The sequence below is a fragment of the Sparus aurata genome, chromosome 14 (genome assembly GCF_900880675.1).
Source record: "Sparus aurata chromosome 14, fSpaAur1.1, whole genome shotgun sequence".
NCBI lineage: Eukaryota > Metazoa > Chordata > Actinopteri > Spariformes > Sparidae > Sparus > Sparus aurata.
The window spans coordinates 3,152,981-3,175,676 of record NC_044200.1 but is presented as its reverse complement, the minus strand read 5'-3'; the positions used below and the strand labels follow the sequence as shown (position 1 = coordinate 3,175,676).

General features: G+C 40.0%; 1 protein-coding gene across 3 annotated transcripts in view; it reads right to left on the bottom strand.

Annotated features, from left to right (window-relative positions):
- The window catches only part of large1 (LARGE xylosyl- and glucuronyltransferase 1), a 140,490-nt gene that overhangs the window by 53,549 nt on the left and 64,245 nt on the right, over positions 1–22,696 (bottom strand). For all 3 annotated transcript variants that reach the window (XM_030440154.1, XM_030440152.1, XM_030440153.1), the window contains exons 3-6: positions 20,084–20,382; positions 16,463–16,545; positions 6,953–7,076; positions 6,562–6,733 (exon numbers count right to left, since the gene is read on the bottom strand). In XM_030440154.1, the coding sequence (XP_030296014.1) occupies positions 6,562–6,733; positions 6,953–7,076; positions 16,463–16,545; positions 20,084–20,382 (678 nt within the window). The remainder of the gene's footprint in view (positions 1–6,561; positions 6,734–6,952; positions 7,077–16,462; positions 16,546–20,083; positions 20,383–22,696) is intronic.

Sequence of the window (22,696 nt, the reverse complement as noted above, 5' to 3'; positions counted from 1 at the left end):
GTTTTAAAATGTGGCTGATCGGTGTATATCTTTAGGGTGGTTAATGTGTGCATGTGGCTTTGGATAAACAGAAGCTTAACAGATGCTGTGTTATTGAGTGGAGATAACAAAATGGGTCACTTTCAGCAAAATTATGAAGACAGCATGTGTGGTAACATTCCTTGCCCATGATTTATAAAACATTAATGATCAGAATGTGAAAGGATTAAAGGCAGGGAGATAATGTACGTCTTTGTAGTGGCAGCTATCTGTAGGACGCCGGTTATAGCGGGAACCTGCCAGTGAAACTGTATGGAGGTATCTGAATGTGAAACAAGTTGTTCCTGAGAAAGAAATCTAAGTGCTCACATTTTTTTAAATAATGAATTAGTACATCATAGTATATGTTCTGTCGAGAGAGCAACAAACGCACTGAGAGAGACGCATGTGTCTGCACGATAAACTCTATTCATGAGTCTTGCTTCCTTCTTAAATAAAAGCCCTCTGTGCACTTCTGGCTTCTCAGACACACTGCATCAAGACCAGTGTTTACTACGCATAGAATTTTTTAAGTCAGTCCAAGCCAATAAGTCTGTCCCTATATGAGTAGATTGTTTTTGTTTCTTACAAAAGTCAAAGTCACATGTAGCTTTTTGTGAGAGACTGATCTGCTGTGCACAAACTCTCTTACGGGCTGGTAACATTGGATGCTTGTGTAGCGCGTGGCAGTTGTGTTGCTGAGCTGCTGCAGGTCACTGAAGTGTTTGTGTCCACACAGGCTGTGCTGCTGCTGCACCAGCAACAGATAATGATCATAATAATGATAATGATCAATACATATGATGACGTGATTTTCCTTTACCCAGCTGAAAGAGCTGGTATGATGTCCATATGACTGTCTACAGGTTGATTTCAGGTCTATTTTTTGACAGGAACGTTACGTGTTGTGGTAGAAATAGGCTAGTCTCGGAATCTAGATGACACACAACTGCAGCTTCACTTGACATGTGTGACACGCGCTAGTCGAGCCAGTGGCTTCTCTAACCTGTTAACGTAATACTCCTTATCTGTTGGGTTCTTTATCAATACTTTGGTTTTTTTGCCAATGGGATATCATTGCTTTTTTAAAATATATATAATTTAAAAAAGAGTAAATTCAGAACAGGCATAGAATTGAACGTCTAGAGCAGCAACAGAAATGTTTACAATCACTAAAACTCAATAACATCTCACTGGAAACAAACCTTATATGTCACTAAAATAAATGATATAACTGACATCAAACTGAGTGATGTTTAGAAAGAATTAAGACCACAGACATCAGTCAGTATGAGTCCTCTTCACTCTGCTGATGTGATTCACTGCCTGCAGTCACCACAGGGAGCGGCTGCTTTCTGGAGGGTCTGTGTAATGCCAGGTTTCAACACCTGTCTCTAGTGGATAAAGTTTTCTCATTTGTCACTGAGAAAGCTCAGATGTCTAAGCTGACCTCAGTCTTCCATTACTCTCCAAAACAACCCAGTGTGTGGTAATAATTCAACTCTCTACATATGTCCACCAGAACAATATTTTTGATGCTACTAGTCTACCCAGAAGGCAGCTCATTCAACTGAGGCTGCCCTCCTTGCCATCACAGAGGAACTCTTTGAGAGCAGCCTCTTTTTCCTCACATCACAGACCATTGAAAACAGAATTCTTGGAGAGATATTGGAGATACATTGGGATGCTGTGAGGAGAAGGCATTGACAACAACATACTTTTGCCTTTAGATTTGATCCGACAGCTCAAGTGGAGTGCAACAGTGCCCAACAAAGACTGTAATTATTGTACAAAATTGATGTACTATGTAGGTTGAAGGTTTGACTGTGTGACGGAGAACAGGCAGTTCCAGAAATGAGAAGAGGTGAGCGTCAGTGTTTGAAGAATAAAAGAACCATGTTCAGTACCGTCAAAAAAGCGATGTTAGTGCAAAATTAAAAATGTTAATAATAATGGATTGTTTCTGTTCTTATTCTTTGTCATTTTTACATACAGTGCCTATAATCTGAGCAGTACCTTTGTCAGTACTTTAATCTATCTCCTTTGAGCCTGCTCTAGCGGCTCAGTGTTCAAGATGATTGAGTTAATTATACAAAGACAGCAGGAAATGAAATAATGTATATGCCTGTAAATATGAGCACGAATATTGAATTGAAAGGAATTGAGAAAAGGATATCTACAAATACTTTTATGGCAGTTGTGATGGTAAGGTCGTTCATGGGCCCATTATTTGTCAGCATTGAGCCAGCAGGCTGAGTGCTTCTTACATAAAACTGTTTTAGGAACAAAAGAAAGTAAGCTGTAATATTTCCCAGTAGACAGTATGCAGTTCACATACCGTTTGTTTTGTAGCGATGTCTCGGACATACTGATAAACATACTGTTGGTAGCAGGTTGGTAAGAAATTTAAGATGCACTCTTTATATAAGCACTCAGGTACCAAAAATGTGGAACCTATTGATTTAATGTGAACTAACTGTTGTTTTTTACTGTGATTGTTTTGTATATTACTGTCTTGACTGACCTGAACAAAATAAATTTCCCTAGTGGACAATAAAGAACATCTATCTATCTATTTAATTCTTGGTAGTACAGACATAATTCTGTCCATGTTCGGTACCCAAACCTAATGTATAACGTGCCAAAGTGTCTTGCTACTTTAGCCCCATTTGTCAATATTTATTCACATTATAGCAAATTGGTTTTATTAAAAGTAAGATATTGCAATGCAGAGCATAAAATTATCTTCCTAAAAAGTATGGGTTATACTGCACTTCAAAATAATTTATCATTCTGTGTGATCAGATTCAACTGAACTTATGAATGATAATGAATGAGTAAAAAGGGTGACACAAATTGTGTCAATCAGGTGTAAGTTTATAAAGTACCATATTGGCCTCCATTGTCTGTGTGTCACAGTCTAGTCTTTTTGAAAAGTGTAAGGTAATGCAAGCAAACATATCTGAGAAATACGTGTCTGTACATAGTTTTGCAGAAAAACAGGTGGTGAAGACAGATGGACCTGGGTTCTACACAACCCCTGAGAGACTTTTAAGAAAGAATGAATTCAATTGCACGATAACACACCGCTCAATCTCCTCCTTACCTCTACATTAAACACCTGACCTCTGCCTGTCTGCCCTCTACTACTTGGTACACTTCCTCACAGGCCTCAAATTTGTCAAAGTGGCAAGGGTCATGGATTGTATTCCCTGGAGGGCATACTATATGGGAACAAGGCTAAAATGAAATATTAGGTCTTCAGTCAAACTCTAATTTCCCTGGGGCTCCACACCTAACCCCCAGAATATCTGCTGATTAGAATTGGAGGGTTAACTCTAATAAATTCCAGACAGGCACCAGTAATTTCTGACAATGGATGGATAAATGGCATACGTCACCAAAAACATACAGTCAGTGGTGAGGGAGGAAAAGTGGAACACATTCAACATTTCACCTTCCTGAGTGCTACCAGGGTCATATGGAACACACAGGAGAGAGGCTGACAGAACAGGCCTGATGGCAAGCTGCCAAATAATCCACAAAATAGACCTAGCAATTAACTGACAATGTGACCAAGCCAGCTAAGAAGTAAGGGGTTTATTCTGCCAATGATTACACTAGATACAAACATGCTCTAACTGCAAAGTTCTGTCACATTTAACATCCCAGGATTAGTGCCAACCAATGTGGGTATGTCAAATTGATATATACTGAATAATCATCCAAGAAAAGTAAAGAAAATCAGATTAGAATACTGTTATAAATATAGTGCAATAGGATTGATCCGAACACATTGTAAATTCTCAGACATTGTCAACTGCAGAGACAACCTGGTCTTTATTGAAAACAGGCCTATACCAGAAACATGCTGTTCGTCTGAAAGTGTTTTAAATGGTTTTGTTGCCTGTGCACTAAGGTTGAGTGTTGAGGTGGCTTGACAGACATTTATTTACTAAAGCCTTTTAGCAGCTCACACCAAACCCCACCCTGCTTTTTAGACTTTCAAGTCTGGGGTTCACGGCTGTGGACATCATGGAGTTTTTTGGACAGTCTATATTTGGACAAGTGGAGTTTGGGAGGATATCCCGACTGGATGTGAATGATTTGAAACCCGAGTACACAGCCATGTTTGTGATGCTGTAATCACATGGTAGCCACGCCTTAAAAAGTACCCTGCTTTATCATCTATTTAACTCTAAATGGGACCATAATTTACAAGTGAACATCAAAATGTATTTAAGAGGACTTGAAACGAGATGATTGAGACTATAAACTTATTAGGAAACTGTTCACTGTCAAGTGAGAATTGAGTTAGAGGTCAGCTCATTTTCTCTGAGCTTTACAGACGATTAGACTCTTATTGCATATTTTATATATGCATTTCTACTCATATTTTATACAGTCAGTGGCTCACATGGTCATGGCATAACGCTTAGCTTGTTAGGCTTTTAATATGAAACGTCTGCAGGGGGTTGATGTTTTTAACAGTCACTTGTATGTGCAAACAAAAGAGAGGTGACAGGAATCAATGAAAAAAGTGTTTCTATTAAAATAATGGGTGCAGCTGAGTGGTTAGAAAGACATGCTGAATTTACAGCACTGGTAAATCTATTTTCTGCCAATGATTATATCACCTGGCCCTTATAAGGAACTGACTTTTGCTAGTGCTGGCTACTTCTATTTGAGACAAGGCCATTATTAAAACACTGATCTTATTTCAGAATTTATAGCCCTTTCTACCAAAGATATACCCTGATGATCACAATTAAGGATACATTTTGGTTGCCTTGGGCAGGGCAGCACTGACTGCATGTAAACTCCTTGGCTACATGCATCAATACATACCGTCTTTGAATAAATTTGCATCCTCTAATCTCTCATGCGCTGCTGGCTTGTATGAGCTTGATAAAGTTAATGACTAGATGAAATCAGAGCTGTGCTGGTAGAATCATGACACTGTGTCAGCTTGCTCAACTATCTTCATAAGCTTGTGTAGCAGCTGGTAATTTAAGAGAGCTAAAGCATGAGAATAACATTAACGGTGTGTATCCGAGTAGACTGTTGTAATGCTTTAAACATGATGGTGGTAAACAGTAAAGCCATACTTATAGAAAAGGGAGTGGGTGGTAGAGGTGCTGCATCGCAGTCAACTGCTAATTAAGATTGATCCAAACCCCTGCTAGCTGCACTGCACTATAGGACAGCACTACCCATAAATCTTTGAAGTGACTCACCACTGCCTCCATCCCTCCTCCTGCCTACGTGCCTTCCTCAGTCTTTATGCTTTCCTATTTTCCCTACCTCCCCTCTCATCTCCTCCCAACCTCCCATGATTCTACTCACAGGACAGAGGACTGTTTGTCCTCTCTCATACAACCGAGGTCTGACTATGCTCAAAAGAAGTCTTACTGACACCATTATTTCACCCCGTCTCAAATTTGATGGGGCTGTGTCCAGCAATATTCATGAGGATCAGGTTATGCTTGAACAGAAGCAGCTCATGTAACATGTTGTCTGCCTGTGTTTGAAGGAAAAAGAATTTATAGCCATCAGCCACGCTGAAAGGCAAAGTGAAAAGTCATATGACATATTTTCAGACAGTCTCTCAGGCAAAGCATTCAGTATTGCACTCAGTTGTTTGTACGGAAAGTGCCACAAAGGGTTACATAACAGTTTTGTAACAATTGTATAGTTTCATATGCATTAGTCAGGTGTGCAGATGTGTGAAAGTAGCCAGGGTTTGATCTTCTCTTTCAATTTTCAGACAAATACTTAGTGACTTTTCACATAACACATCAGACAGACGGACAGAGATTCTCTGCCTTATAGTTAGATTATCTCACATGGCACATTTGAGTGTTTTAAAATAAATGAGTTAAAAATTAAAGATCATGATCAAAGTACACCCCGCCATTCAATGCAAGTTGCGACTCAAACAGCAATAATAAACAGCTGTAGGTGCTGGTTCATGAAAAGATGGAGAACCACTCCTCCAGGCTCATCGCAGGAACACCACCTGTGTGAGACCCAGCTTCTATTCAGCTGAACCCAACCACGTATCGATTCAACAAGAACAATCCCACATGATGAGTCATGGTAGTGATTTTCTCCACATGAGCGATGAATCAGCCATTGCCGGAGAACGTGTGGGAACAGAAAAGATTACAAAAGATGGTAGACCTTTTCTCTGACTCTCCACTGCTGTAACTGGGGAATGAAGGGGGAAATCATTCAAAGCCACAGGGATGCAACTCACAATGATCTCGATTATTCTGCTGTTCATATTTCCAATCAATAGAACTGTTGTAAAATCTAATATACAAGAGGGATATGCTGTGTCCAGCAAATATCTACATGCTGCTTTAAAAGCTTTCAGCGAGATGAAACTTAAGTTTTATGGGAAATTGTCATTCAAATTAAGCAAATAACAGATTTCACTACTCATCACTTCCTCTACAAAGCCATATTAGACAATCCCATGGATAATATGCATGTAAAAACAGTGAAGTTGCACAGAGTTTGAAATAGGAAATCTGTTACCTTTGAATTTGTGGAAGACAGCCCAGAGTTCAGCAATGTCAGTGGCAAACGTGATGTCTGTGTCCAGGACGATGACCCTTTGCAGGTCAGATGGCAGCGTCTTAGTGAGCACAAGCTTCATCAGGCCATAGATTCCAGAGTAATGTTTGTTGGGGATCCATGACACCTCAGACTGAAACACCACATCAATGCAAAGTTGGAAACTTTTGCTGTTAAACTGACTGAATTAAAAAAGAAAATGGTTTCCAAAGCTCACAAACTCTCCATAGAATTAAAGAAGGTGGAAGTCAGATCATTAGGCAGTGCAGTTTAGTAAGTGTAGCTGAATGCAACTCTGATTATTTTTAAGCAAGGATGGGAGTTGTTGGTGAAGTGGAGCTGTGTTCTTCACCTTCAGCTCGTCTGCATCATAGAAGTTGACCCTCACGGCAGGAACCATCCAGGTATGGAACAGAGAGGACAGGATCTGCTGAGCGATGGAGTCTGTGATGAAATGGAAATGGAGTGGGTTCCGCCTGTGGACACACACACACACACACACACACACACACACACACACACACACACACAGAAAACTTTAAAATGTCACAGAAACTTTAAAATGCAGCAACAGAAGTTCATTACTACAACAGTGTCTGTATTAAATGGGCATAATGTGTCAAAACACTGTCATGTAATGTCATGAAAAAGTATGCCAAAAAGTAAAATGTAGAAGTGCCGGTTCACCATACTGGTAAGTACTAGTCCACTTCAAGCACGGACTTACATTCCTCAAAGTATGATCAATATTTTGTAAAAGTTCAAAAACTCTGTCTATTATTAGGTATTTTACGGGCCACTATAAATATCATTTTTTAAATAAGGCCCAAGTGATGTGACCATATGAAATTGATACGACCACCACGTAGACTCATTCTAATCTACTCCCATTTCTTGCTTTTGTTTTTGCTTAGATTTTTAGAGAAGCAAAATATTCTCAATGGAAATACATATACTGACATTTTCGCAAAAACTGCAGGACTAACTTCCCTACATCCATAGTTCCAAATGCTCATGAAGACAATGTGTTACGACTGAAAGCTCCAGATCAGGAGAGTAATTGGGCCTGGAGCAGAGATTGTTTCAAGTCATTTTAAGTAAATGTGTGTATGCAGTCAGGCTTTAGGCTGGTTAAGCAGACACAGCATAGTGAAGATGATTCATCAGACAGGACGACTAAAGCTTCTTCCAGAGAAATCTGTATACTTTTTATTCGGCATTAGCTCACACACATAGAAGAGGGGTGTGTGTGCAAAATAGGTATACAAGACTTCTAAATCAGGTCAAGAGATAGTGACACTGAGCTGAGGATGTGAGCACCCTGGGGTGTCTGTGCTGAATGGCTTTAGGAATGAATGTGTCAGCTGCACTTGTTCAATAAGTACTGGGGGCTGGAAGCTGTCAAAATGTATCGGAACTCTGGTTCCATACAAGCTGTCAGCAGCAGCAGCGCAGATAGAAACGCTCTTCACATCCTCTGGACAAACAGCAACAAGCCGTTCACTGGATGCTTGGGATCATACCGATAAGGAAGCAAATATGTCAAGTACATCCTGATTATCATAGCTCAGCTCATACTAATCAAATGATCTAATCTTTATGATGCAATATTAATATCTTGTTCCTGTAAGGACTTTCCCTGATAAAGATTTATTGTGCTTCCATCTGCTCAGAGAGCGGTGAAAGATTACTCTAAACCTGAGCTTTCACATTCATGTAAAGAGGAAGTAAGGTGGCTGTGGCTCAGGTGTAGAGCCAGCGTCTAGTTATTGGAAGGTCACTGGTTTGATTCCCCTGGTCTGCATGTTGAAGTGTCCTTGGGCAAGATACTGAACCCCAAACTGCTCCTGATGTGCTGGTCAGCACCTTGCATGGCAGAGATCCCATCAGTGTATGAATTACTGTAAGTGGCTTTGGACAAAAGTGCCAGCTACATTAATATAAATGTCAGTTACTTCCACCATGTGTTGAGTATGGCTCCAACTTCTCTCTCACATTACGATTCCAATACCGAAAGGCTGAATCAATTTCTCCTATCCATTGTTTCCGAGTGTCCCCTTGCTCCTTAGAACAGAATAACAAGACTTAGTGGTTGAAATCTCTCTCATAATCCATGGTTTGCATTGTGCCTCTGAAAAACCTCTGCCTGGGGAGTCATGTAGTCCTAACACCTGCTGATGACGACATGCTTGTCATTGCCTTCCAACACAATCCAACAATCATCGACATTTTCTGATATGGTGCCCCTATCAGCAGGACGTCATCATACCAAACCACTCATAATATTTAAGGCCAAAATGTTGTCAGTCATAGCCTTCCAGAACAATCCAAACGACTCCTCAGCTGTAAGTTCCTGTCCAGCTAAGTTCACGCACTTAAACCGATTAAGGTTGGGGAAAGATTGTGGTAAAAAAAAAAATCGTATTGTAATTATTCCGACAGATATTACACTTTCTATATGATGCACAATTACTATGAATTATTATTTTTGCATCACAATTTTCATTTTCACTGAAAAAAACTATTGAAATCATGCTGATGTTTCAGCTGGGGGCCTGTACCAAACAAATATTGGAGAACAAGATTTGTAGGTCAGATCTCTGCAGCACTACAGTTAAGCATTATAATGCTGGTTGTCAGTCAGTTTACCTTTATCAAAAAAATGCAGTTGGTTAATGTAATATCAATAATATTGCGATTAATTATGCAGCTCTAGTGTTCATTATTAAAAGAAACCAATGTTTGGCTGTTGAGATGAGAATTAGCTCCCCAATTTCACACATGCTAAGAGTGTCTAACCTTCCACCCAGAACGAAGTTTTGAGGCATCTAAACTGTTGAGATGGAAAGAGGACAGTTATCATGTATACAGCCACAAAACATACACATAGGCCATTTCAAGATTTTAAACAGATGACTGGTGCTGTTGTTTTTCTGGTGACGATAGTCTGGGATTATCCTGATGGGGCAACTACAGCTGCTGCTGGACAGCTCAGAATGATGAGAAGCCTCTCTGTCTGACTGACTGCAGCAGAAAGAGGCCATGCTTCAGCTGGAACAGCATCTTTCACTCTCCATCTCTGAGGCAAGAGATGAACGGGCAGCTAAAATTTGATTTACGGTGTCGGCTGAACAACATACTGCTGCTGAAAATGAACTGACAGTACAGTATAGTAACTATAGCATATATCAGATAAATCTTGTTTCACAGAGAATTTATAGCAGCTTCGATATTTCATTACAAATCGACAATATAGGGAAGAAATACAGCTGGAGAGCTGGTTTTAAAAAGCTGCTGGTCAGTTTATCACAGGGTCAGGTGCTGTTTGGCAATCAATGTCTGAGCACATCCTTCCACACATTCAGCAGAATGCCCCACACTATCAGATGACAGTCCAACAAGCTGACCTCTCAGGCTTCTGCCTGTTCACATATTTGTCACTCAATGGCAAAACAACAGTGAGTCAACATTTAACATCGCCCCTGATTAAACATGGGCTGCTGCAGGGGTTAGCATATTAGCTATGCTGCTGGTGGCCTGTCCCCATCAAAAAAGGCCATTTCTGCTCAAACATCAACCTTCATTTGATGAATGAGGGGGAATCTGTAAACTCTACCCTGCTGAATGATTCATCATTTAGGTAGGTGCCATCTATCGTTCTTCAGACTGCTATATATTTTGAGCACTGTTCTGTGACCCTAAACTGACAGAATGGTGAAGCTGAGGTCTAATGTCTGTCATGAAAATCTCATCATACCTTATCATTTATTTAACACATTTACATGTCAAGATGTATTATCAGTCGTAGAATTGCAGATAAAACTTAATTTTGAGTGATACTTAAAATAGGCGGTGACTGAAAGAAGTTCACTGCAACTTCAGAATAGACATTGAAAGAGATGAAACACAAGCAAATTAAAAATATTTAATTATCAAGTTTGACATGACATGGATAGCACTTAGAAGAAAAACAACTTAAGTCCTTCTAGAGGATCTAAAAAGTGCTTACCATCAGTCTTACTCTTGTTGCTGCCATGGTTTTCAACTCATGAAATCATTGAAACCGGTCAATGTACCCTCAATTTTGTTCATGTCATGGATTACTACTGCACATGCACTAAAAGGTGACCTGTGCCCACACCTAACAGTCATTTTAATAATAACCTGATGATAATCTCTGATAGACTGTAGTTTTTAAGCATTTTCTTTCAAATTCCACATCATTTACTAAGAAGCAAACAAGACTGTCTTGGTTTACAACATAGAAGGTAACAGCTGAATGGGTAAAGTAAATGGTTTAAGTCTGAGCAGATCTCCCACAAATTACAATGTCAAATGTACATCTATGGTCAATAGTGTTTAGTAGATGATGTTCATGGCATTTACTCATGGCTTACCCCCTATCTGTTAAAGCTATGTTACTCTTCACATGGTAATAACAAACTGGAAACTATGGCTAGGAAGGGGGTCTGTTAGAAATTTGGCAGAATAAGTTCTTTAGGTATTTGTTCTTCCAAGTTTTTCTTTATAATTACTTCATTTTCTATTACGAAACAAGAGTTAAGATGCAAAATTAAAGATAATTTAGGCTGCAACTGGGGCAAATAATCAACATTGCTAGTTCTAAAGCAAAACAGACATTTCAAAAGGCAAAGAATTTGGAAGCAAAAACAAGGAAATTAGAAAGTGAGTTTTACCAAACAAGGTCCCTAGAATCTCATCAAAAACTTAGAGCACAATATAACGAATGATCTGCATCACAAGCGATGGCCAGCCTGCTGTGACTTAAACATTTTATGATCAGGGTAAAAAACCTGGAAAAGTGCTGGCATGGCACCTCAAGCAGCTACAGAGCGAAAGATCTATCACCTCATTGCAGGATGACCAAGGAGAAACCATCATTTATGATGTACTCTGTAGTTCAGAAATAATTCATGACAATTTGGAACTACAAGTTTTTTTAGCGAGAATAATTATACCCAATATACCAGAAACTGGCCTGCTTTGGAGACAGAAAAACAGTAGAGGAATAATCAGCAGCAATTGATAGTATTAAAGTAGGAAGAACCACTGGGCCTTATGGTCACCCAATTGAAATCTATAAGAAATTCAAAAATAAATTGAAGACTTCCCTTTTAGAAATGTTTATAGAGTCCATTCAAAATGGTATTTTGCCATCATCTTTCAGAGGAGCACAAATCATTCTGCAAATAATAAATGTGAGAACATAATGCCTTACTTAATACTTTAGCAAGGAGGATTGAAGAAATACCGTATTGACCCGAATATAGGACAAGGTTTTTTTCGACGAAAATAATGTGCTTTGACACATGCTGATAGTTGTCTGGGGTCGCTACACGGCCGCAACAGCAGAGGGCGCCAGCTTCTGTAGAGACGTCACTGACACTGTGGCTGGGTTATCTGTCAATCACAGTGGAGAAGTAGTGACAGGAGATGAAAAATGGAGAGGCGTGGTGATTGTACAGAGCAAAGTGGATCAAAAGTGGGGCAAGTAAACAGACATCTGAGGCAGAGCTATGATGCTAATTTTAAGATATTGGTGGTCAATGCAGCGGAGGCGCCAAACAACTGTCAGGCAGCCAAGAAATATGGAGTTACGGAGTGTAACGTCCGAAAGATGGCGGTCCAAAAAGACCGTCTGAAAACGCTAACAGTAAGAGAAAAGCTTATGGTGGTCCTCAAAGCGGCCGCTTCCAAGAGACTGATAGGAGGGTACGTGAGTTTGTTATTGAGAAATGAAACTAAGGCATGCCCATTACCAGAGCTATCATCCAGCTGAAAGCATTGGACATTGCCAAGGAGTTAGACATACCCACCACCGAGTTTAAAGCCAGCATTGGCTGGTGCAGAAGGATGATGCGCCATAGCGGCCGTGCATTACGGTGCAGAACCAGCTTTGCCCAGCCCCTGCCCTCGGACTTTGGAGAGATGCTGCAATCTTTCAATAAAGAATTTCTTTAAACAAAGTCAATTTTGGTTATCAGAGTCTTTTTCTGAAGATTAGTCTTGAAAAGAGCGGTCGTCTTACAATCAGGATCGGGTCAATACGGTAATACCCAAGATAATTGGGAGGGATCAGAATGGTTTCATTTCACGGCAGACCACGCTTCCATAATGTCAGAAGGATTTTTAATATTCTTCAAGACCAAAAGGAGGCGCCAGATACTGCCCTGCTGTCGCTGGACACTGAAAAAGCCTTTGACAGAGTTGAATGGTCCCGATGTCTGAGATTCTAGCACCCTTTGGCTTTGGAGAAAGTTTTGTAATTGGATAATAATACTCTATAAGGAACCATATGCAGACATTTTGACTAAAAATTATATTTAAAAAACTTTAAAAATTAATTGAGGGTGTAGATAGGGGGACTCTGTCAACATTGCAGTTCATAATGGCAATTGCTGTAAGGTCACACGCTAACCTTTTTTGGGATAACTGTGGGGCGGAGGGAGCACCGTCTGGCTTTAAATGCAGATGATGTAATTGTTTTTCCCAAAAATACCAATGAATCCAACCCTGCCTTGCTAGACTTGATTAAGGAATTTGGTAAGATCTCTGGTTATAAGATTAACAACCTAAAACATCAATTATGTTATTAAACCACGAAGGAAAAATCCACCAGAAGCAAAATTTTAAGTTGTGAAACCACTTCACTTATTTAGGCATTCAAATTGTACCAACGCTCAGTAATATTATAGAAACTAATTATAGACCGGCTGTGCAAGAGGTTTTTAAATTTGTTACACAGATGGGCAGCTTTACCAATGGGGAAAATAAATACTCTCAAGATGAATGTACTTCCTAAGCTGTTGTTTTTGTTTTAAAAAATTCTTCCCTATGATAGAGGGGGGCTTAAATGCCCAAACCTGCTATGGTAATATTGGGCTGCACAGTTAAGAATGTTGCTGTTCTATCACTCAGAGGAGAATGTGCCTCTGTGGAGAGAGATGGAAAGTTATATGCTTAAGCTGCCTTTGACCATTTACCCAGAAACTCAAAAAGAACACCAAGAATCCTATGGCTAGAAACATGATTAGTGTGTGGCACCAAGTTAGGAAATACCTTAAAGAAGCGGACTCTCTCTCATAATTTAGTCCAATATGGGGAAGGGGAGGATTTAAAATTTGGGCTTAACATGCTTTACAAAAAATAAGAGATCTTTACAGTCCTGACGGTAAACATCTGATGTCATCTGACGAAATTGCTGTCAAATATGGCATAGCTCGCAGCCAGTTCCTTTAAATATTTACAACGAAGAGATTTCACAAGAACACAACAAAACCAGTCACTGTCTATTCCTATCCTGTAGATAGTTGAAAAAATGATGGTGAAGGACTGCCAGGGAAAGGGCTTGATCTCCAAAATACAAAATGAACTGGTTGGGGAATCCTCAGAAATGTCAGTAAATAAGCTCAGGGCATGGAGAGCGGACTTACAGGAATACATCACTGCTGAGGAGTGGGAGGGGGCTTGTGCCAAAGCACAATCACAAACAGTGAACACACGCCTTAAACTTCTCCAGTACAACTGGCTAATGCGTATGTACATGACTCCAGCTAAACTCAATAAATGTAACAGTGCTATACCAGATGTTTGCATTAAATGAAAGAAATTAAATGTGAAAAGGAAAAGGGCACAATCTTTCACTGTTTGTGGCAATGTTCTCAAATAAAGACATTCTGGGAAGAAGGGTTAGATTCACAGACCATAGCAATGATAAATGTGTCCAAGCTGTGTTCTGCTTTCTGTAGTCTGTTTCAGCATTACCAAAAACCATTTAAGCCAAAAAAAACAACCAAAACAATTGCAGATAATTCTGTTTTTATCTATTTCAGTGGGCTAACTGGCCCAAGGGACGCGACTACTTACTGTACATTTAGTTATATGTGTGATTCACAATGTGTATGGTATTTTAAGTTATGCGTTTGTTTGATTTGTTTAAAGTTTTCATTTGAAATCCTCCATACTCTGGGAATTTGATTGTATAATATTCTCAACCAAGTTGCCATGTACTTCTCTTCCTGGGATGTCAATTTAGGAGGAATGGTATGACTTTATACCAGCAGTGAGAATAAGTCCAGCTGATTCCATCAGTATCTGTATTACATCTGTGTGTTCTGTTTTTTTTTTAAAGATTCTAATTGAGGCATGGACACCTTTATTTGACAGTGGAGAGATATGGGGGGTGTGACATGCAGTACAGGTCCTCCGGCCAGATTTAAACCAGGGTCCACTGTGTTCGTGGCATGCGCTCTAACCACTCGACTACCTGCGCACCCTGTGTGTTCTGTTTTAAATGAATTCTGAGAAAAGGGGCTGTGATTTTCTATACATACGGCTGCAACTTATCTCAAAGAGTAGAATCTTTACTTTTAAACAAGACCCTGTTACAATGTATTCTTATCTGAACCACTCACACACATACTAACTATCAACATTACCAGTGGTTGCTCTGCGATTTTGTTATATGGTGCTATCAGGGAGAAAATCTTTAACCTCATTCAAATCTCATGTTACTTCAGCCAGAATAAAACAATAGAAAGGAAATATGCTGCTTAAGCATCTGACCATAGAAAAGAAAATGAGTGACACTGGCTGAAGGTGTGTCTGCCAGCAGCACTTACGAGTACGTTTCAAACGCTATAAAATGGAATTATCATTGCACATATGATTAATTCACCTGAACCTCCGGAACTAATTAAGAAGCAGTGCTGTGAGAAGCTGTGATTCTGAATACACACTGACTGATAACCAATGTGTTCCCCTCCTCCAGCACAATCAAACAATCATAACTCATGTTTACATGAGACTAATGGCACAAGCAGAAGAATAGGTGATGTTTCATGCTATTCAACAGTTAGGTGTTCAATTTATGATAGTGCGAGATTAATTTTATCAGCCCTGCCTCTTTGAAAATAGGTGTTACTGGAAGCGCTTAAAATAATGCCTTCTATTCTAAAGCAGTGGTTTAGAACATCCACAAATGAAGCATCTTTCATTTAGTTAACATAAGATTGTTTCCAAACTCCAGGTTAGTATGTGCTTTGTGCTAATATGAAACCTTTTAATTGTGTTATTATAATATCAAATAAGAAATTTGTTTTAATTTACAATTGTTAAATTCACAGTAAAGTTTACAGTTTGAGTGAACTGCTGTTAAACTCTAAAATATCCTGCCTCCCTCACATATTCTAGTTACAACTCTTTGATAACTCCATTTGAGGGAGCATTACCGTTGTTTTGCACTGTAAGATTGGCATTGATAGAGCTCTAGTTTGGATAAACCCAAAAACATCTGCAAATGTTAAAGCCACATTGTTGTATTATGTATACATAATACTGTCTGGGTGACTGAACTGAACCTTCAGACCCAAAGCCAATGTTAGACTTTGTTTGAGGTTAAGTTAAATTAATGTCATTCAATGATTTAAGATCTTCTAATGAATATGTATTATCAAATATTTCAAGATAATGGTTAGGCCCCAGGGGTGGAAGAATAAAACAGATCGGGGGAGGAGGGAACAGGGATAAGGTGAGATAAAGGTCAGGCACAGGAGAGAGGGGTGTGGTAAGGGTTTGGTATAGAGAGTGTTATGGGTAGGGGAAAGGTTTCTTTCCTCTACTACTCAAGTCCAGCCCACAACCTTACCATTGCCTAACATATGATTCAGTATTGAAGAATAATTTTGTTAAAAAGAAAAAAGAAATACATTGTCTATGACTATTTCACATATATGCTTAACATTTGTTTCACATTGTATATAAATGTTATTTCTGAGACCGGTTTTGTGTAAGAAGAGTAAGAAGGAAAAAAAAAAAAGGAAAAAAAAGAGCATTGCTGTACCTGTGGAAAAGGACAGATTTAACCAGCGTCACCACGTCTCGACTTGCGTTGTATCCTGCACACACGATGGCCACGTGGATGGTCTGTGGAGATCATGAGGAGAGGGAAGTAGCAGAGTGAAGGATAATAAAAAAAAGGCTACAGATGACCGAAAGTAATTCTGCAAATCACTGAGGAGGAACATTTTGACAGACTTGAGTTTGCTGAGAAGAATAACAAGAACAGAATTATTAGATACATAACACAAAGTACTGCTTGCCTTCAACAAAGAGTGTAGTGTTTATAGCAAATCATGCAGTGGAATGAATTCATATCAAAGTATCAAGGAAACATTTACTGCAATCAGCAGCTTATGGTCTGTTGCCCTGCAGCCACACATCTTCAGTATTTTTACCTCCAAACACTAACTCCTACCAAGTTATAAAGTTTACCCAAATATCGAGAATGTATTATTATCTGTTCACCTCCATGCCACTGGAATGTCAAGTTTAGTTTCTTTGTCTACAAAATATTTCTGGAGCCTAACATAAAAACAGTGCTGCAACTGAGGTAGCTGGGGACTTAAGAGGGCACTTTGTAGTTTTGAAGAAGAAATTCATACATAATGAGGTAATAATACAAACATGTTTATTTTTCCATAAGTGAATTAAAAAGCTGTTTTCAGAGGAAAATAAGGTCCACCGATAATTGAGTCAGAGGATGACACAGTTTAGCCTCAACATGTGTGGAAGTAAACAGAGGCTAGAGGTGGACAAGGAGACAAAATGGAGAGAGGTCTTCAGGAATTACTTTCAATGGGGCAGGTTGTAATTATTCTTGCATGTCAGCTAGCACTGGCCATGCCATGCAATATTATTCAAAATGCTTTATGGAAACACAGCTACTGAAGGTCCATGTCAAACTGTTTAGGGAGCCATTTTATTCATTTATTTTGTTGTTGCTTTTTACATTTTAAAATAAGTCCCCAGCTATTTCAGTTAGTTAGGGGAAATGTTGCAATGCTGTTTTGCTGTAAAGTTCCAGAAGAAATGCCAAAAGGGTAATAGTCTACAATCCAGATCTTCTTGTCTAACTGTTCAATAACACAACAGGTTTCCAGTGTGACATATTTCTGCGTCATGTCTTTTTGCAGCATTGTTATGTGATCTTTTGGAGGCATTAAAAAATGTCCCCCATACAAGGATTCAACCATGTATGACCTTCTGATGTAAGCTGAAATGATAGTTACCATGTATGACCTTCTGATGTAAGCTGAAATGATAGTTACCATGTATGACCTTCTGATGTAAGCTGAAATGATAGTTATAGAAGAAACCCTTTCCTTTAGCTGATTTTTAACAGTATGTGAACATTTTGCTGGACTTCTCCCTCATAGCCCTGGGTTATGGCTCCAATTTTAGCTCCAAATGTCTCTCCCTGATACCAGCTTGACATGTCAAAACTCTATGTGCCTTTTCCCCTCTTGGAGCTACTCCAGTATTCTCCCTGCAGGGCTCAGGCCAACTGGGCTAACCCCCCAAATGAGAGTGGGTCATGTTAAACCATTGCTGGAAGGGTGCGACAGTCAGACTGCCCGCTCGAGATTCCCTCTTACGACCCTCAAGGAGCTCAGCTTTCCTTGCAGTCGGCTGGCTTCTCAACAGTGTCTTCCTGGAGCCAAGAACTGTGTGTGAGTGACGGCGATGTGGGAGGAAAGAAGGCGGTGATAAGAAGCCAACTGAGGGCATATCCATTCTCAGAGCACTACACACAAATCACACACCTGCCAGTGAGAAAGTACAAGGCGTGTGTCTGTGTGTAGGAGTATTCAACCTTCTGCTATTCTATGTGCATCTTACTCTGAGCTGTACAGGAAAATGGAAATGTATTATAAAGTTGATTTTTCCTACGTAGGGTGTGTCTGAATTATTATTTTTTTATTAAACAGTTTTTGCACGTCATAACCTTTTGTATCTGTCTCCTGGGATAGTATGTTGTTAGGAGCCTCCACTCCAGTGGAAATACACACACGCAAACACACACCCACGCAAACACACACACACGCAAACACACACACACGCAAACACACACACACACACACACACACACACACACACACCACTATACAGACTAATCAACACATACACAGTATCACAGTCTGAGGAGACATGCTACTCTGTAGTCTGGTGGTATGGCAGCGGATACTTCTGTATCTGTTGTCAGATGGCAGCAGGGTGAACAGACTGTGGCTGGTAGGGCCTTGTCTTTTAGCATCCTTATGACTCTGCGCAGACATCTCACTTCACTTGACTGATAAAACGTTTGATGTATGTCGTTTAAACAAATGACAGCTTTGAACTCTTATTTGTCGATAAATTCAACCGTAATTAGGGTGAAAATAACTTCCTAAGATAAGTGCAACCCACCTACAAGTGTCATATCTCATGCTTACTTTTCTATGTGCTACCGGTAAAACCTTCTGTTTAAGGAAAATTGAGTGAAATCATTGTGCTCAAGAAGTATGGGTGGGACAAAATATCAATATGGCAATATATGGTGACACTCTTGTGATACAATTATCAATACGCTGGTGCTAAACATCAATATTTATATTAAAACATCTAGCACAGAATTATGGCAAACTTGGCCATGGATGAGTAGCAGTCAGTGTATGTGATAAAGAGCCACTAAGCTCAGATGCACAGTTTTTTATACATTGTTTCATGTCGGTTACACCAATTTCCAACAGGTCAAGAATCCCACTTAAACCCACTTCGATGGGTTTTGTGTGCAATGAGAATGTGCTTACTCAGCATTTACACCTGGGTCAATTGACATTGCAGCAGACACAGGTTCTTGTTACTTCGTCTCGGCTTTTATCTAAACACAAGACCCGGGACACATTAAATAATGCCACGCAAAGTGATGACGCGTTATCAACATCTGGTGGTTGCGCCTAAATAAGGGAGAAATTTGGGATGCGGTTTTATTCAAGGGTGTTTTATCACCACAACACAATGTTGGAGGCAGAGCCCCGTTCATTTCTGTGAAAGCTGCTCAGTGGTGTTTTGAAGCCAAAAAGCTTGACTTTTATGAAAAGCTATGAAAATACCTAGATTGCCTACCGGGTTTAGCGCCTGGCTAACTTGAAATGGGGTAAAATAATTTAATTGTGCCGCTCGCCAAAAACTATTGGACTGAATGGCACATATTACGATATTGAAACAAAACTGTGACTAAAAACAAGGCCCAGGTTGTTGAAAAATGTATATATACAAAGACAACAGATTACCTGTAAGTATAGGCTCCTCCAGTCATCTAGACAAACTCCCACTGAGCTAAAAGGTGATATGCTGTGGTGCTGTGAGGTACTTTCAGTGTGGGGATCACAGCATGGCTGTGTTTAAGCTCTCACATTATCCAGCCGTTAAACAGAGAGCCATATCCCAACAGCAAACCAACACCATCACTGCTGAGGACCAGGCTAATGGAAGGCTAAAGCCAAGTTATAATATGATGGTATGCTTTACTGAACAAAAAAAGACTTTGAATGGTGTGTTACCAAAGAGCATTTAGTAGTTTTCACAAGACAGACATTTCTATAGCCAGAAATGTTAAGACATATCATAAAACATATCTCACCTCGCACTTATCCACCGCTGGCTGCTGGACACAGTCTGAGCTGTTCCCCACTGCAGCAGCTTTCTGGCCCTCATTGTCGCCAGTGCCCTCTTCTGAATGGGTTCGGCTTTGGTTGCCACGGTGACCACTGTTAGGAAGGCGTGCAGACGGGCTTCTGGGTGGCCGGCTGAGCTCCCGGCGCAGTACCCGGTTCTCCTCCTCCACTGCCCGGACCCGTAGCTCTAAGGCCTGCCGCTCTCCAGCTCCACTCACCGGCGCTGATGACTGGGCTTCCAATGGAGACAGGGGGAGGGGCTTCACTGTGGGTTAGGGACAGGGAGAAAATGATTTAGCATGGGAGTTACTCTAAAACTTGATATTGACCATTGATGAAATGTATCATTGTTAAAAGATTGTAGTCAAACTGGATGGATATCAAAGTCTTCTGTTGCTGAATGGGCTATTTTATATTACAAAGTCAGTATGACAAATCAGTTGATTTATCATAGCTTCAGTTGCAGCGATATGAGATTTTCATGTTCTAATAACTAGCTACTCATATCTAGTCTGTAACTGTACAACACATGACAATCACCTTAAACACTGCTGGACCACCACACTTAACCCTTAACAAATTACACCAACCTGGTTTGGATGTTTTGTTCAATATTGGTTTCCCATATATTTGACTGATTTGCAAGCTGTAACAACCTCCTCAGAAGTCTATGTTGGATTGATGATATTCTTTAACAATGACCCTTGTTCTAATATTCATTTAATGCATCTGACAGTCTTGTTTGTATTTGGTACAACTTCAAGTCAAGCTGTATCAAGATCACAAACTGCCTTTAATGCTCTTCAGACATGTCTCCTAAATCTCAAGTTGAATGCTGACAAGAAAAATCGTGTTTTATCCTCAAGAACCCATAATTACAGTTTGCGTCTCCCTACCGTCCATATATTGAATGGTACTGAAACTGAAATTGTCCAGTCATAAAGATACCTATTTGGCTAGACAGCACTCTCACTTTGAACAGCATGGAAAATGATTCTACACCCAATCATCGTTTCTGTGGTTGACTATGGGCTTTGAGGATGCCCCTTTCATACCCAGTCATGACAGCATCACCTGTTATCAATGTACCCGTTTACCTGTGGAGTGTTCCAAACTAGTCTGGGAACTAGATTAATCTGCCGAGCTCATGTTTGATTTGCTAAGTAAGTCTCTGTCCCCAACACATCACATACATGGACCATGGAGTGACATGGCCACACTGCTGCACAAGCCTGCGGCATGAGTGTACCAAGGATGTTTCATTTAATAGGAATGTACACTATTTTATCAGCCGTGTTAGCAATACTGATCCCTGCTTCTGTGACCGACTCATTCACACTGCCGGAAATGGCAACCGGCAATTTGAGACAACTTGCCGTACTGCAACATCTACATGTTGTAGGCTATTCACTACTCGTTAAAAGATGAATACTGTATTTCAAAATATACATTTTTGGAGCTGGAAATCGATGCAGTACATAACGTAGATAATTATTGTAATATAGCGCCATATCTACTTTTTAGCACAGCCCTAGAAAAAAAATAATGAAATTCTCATTGCGTATGCTTGAGTGTGGGGGTTTACATTGAGAGGGCTACGTCAAAGTGTTGATGCATTTCAGTAATAAAGTATACAGTTATCTTTCAATCAAGACAGACAGTACTAACAGCAGGGGAGCCTGCACTCTTTGTATCTAATCCAAGTCAGTAGCAATTGTCTCTGCTCTTCTCCAACAGCTTTAAATGTGAGCAGGCAGCTCTGAGTCCTGCAGAGAGGCAGAGAGATGAATCTTTTGCGATAGAAGATGAAGCTGTCTCTCTCTCCAGTGCACCTTATGCCATTTTTCTACTTCAGGCTATGGCTGGACTGGACTGGACTCGATTCGCTCCTTCTTTTTATTTTGGGTTTTATTTGGCTGCAGGTACTATCCCCTCAATGTGGGCTGTTTTTTTTTACCAATCTGCAAAGCAGTGCAGCACCCCCTTCACCTTTTGGAAGTTGGGAAACAACACAAGTACTTTAATTTGGAGTCAATGCTGCAGCCACGATTCACTCTCAACTCTTACACTGTAAATTGACTGCTAAACTGACAACTTCAGTGCTAACCCTTTCCACTGCTCTACTTAAATTGACTGTCACTCTCTGCTGCTCACCATCTCACACAAAGAAGCTATGCTACTCTAATCACGTGAACTAATCCACTGCAGACCAATCAGTCATCTGTATCAATAAGCTTATTTCACTTGGAACCCTGACCAAAGTGATCAGAAAACTACTTATTAACAGGTGGTGACCATTCAACGAGGAAGGAACTTTTAACTGCTTATAAAATGTAATACTGATGTCTCTGTATGACATAAGCAAACAACACCATCAGTGAGAAGGACGACCATTTCTACTATAGTCATTTTTAATGCCCAATGGATTCTGAAAATTAAAACTTATTTTTTTATGTTGGAGTACTGAGGATGAACAAGGAGCCTCAAAGTGTGAGGAAAGAAGCTGCTCTGTAGTCTGGTGGTACGGCAGTGGATACTTCTATATCACCAGGCAGCAGCAGAGGAAATGGCTTATAATG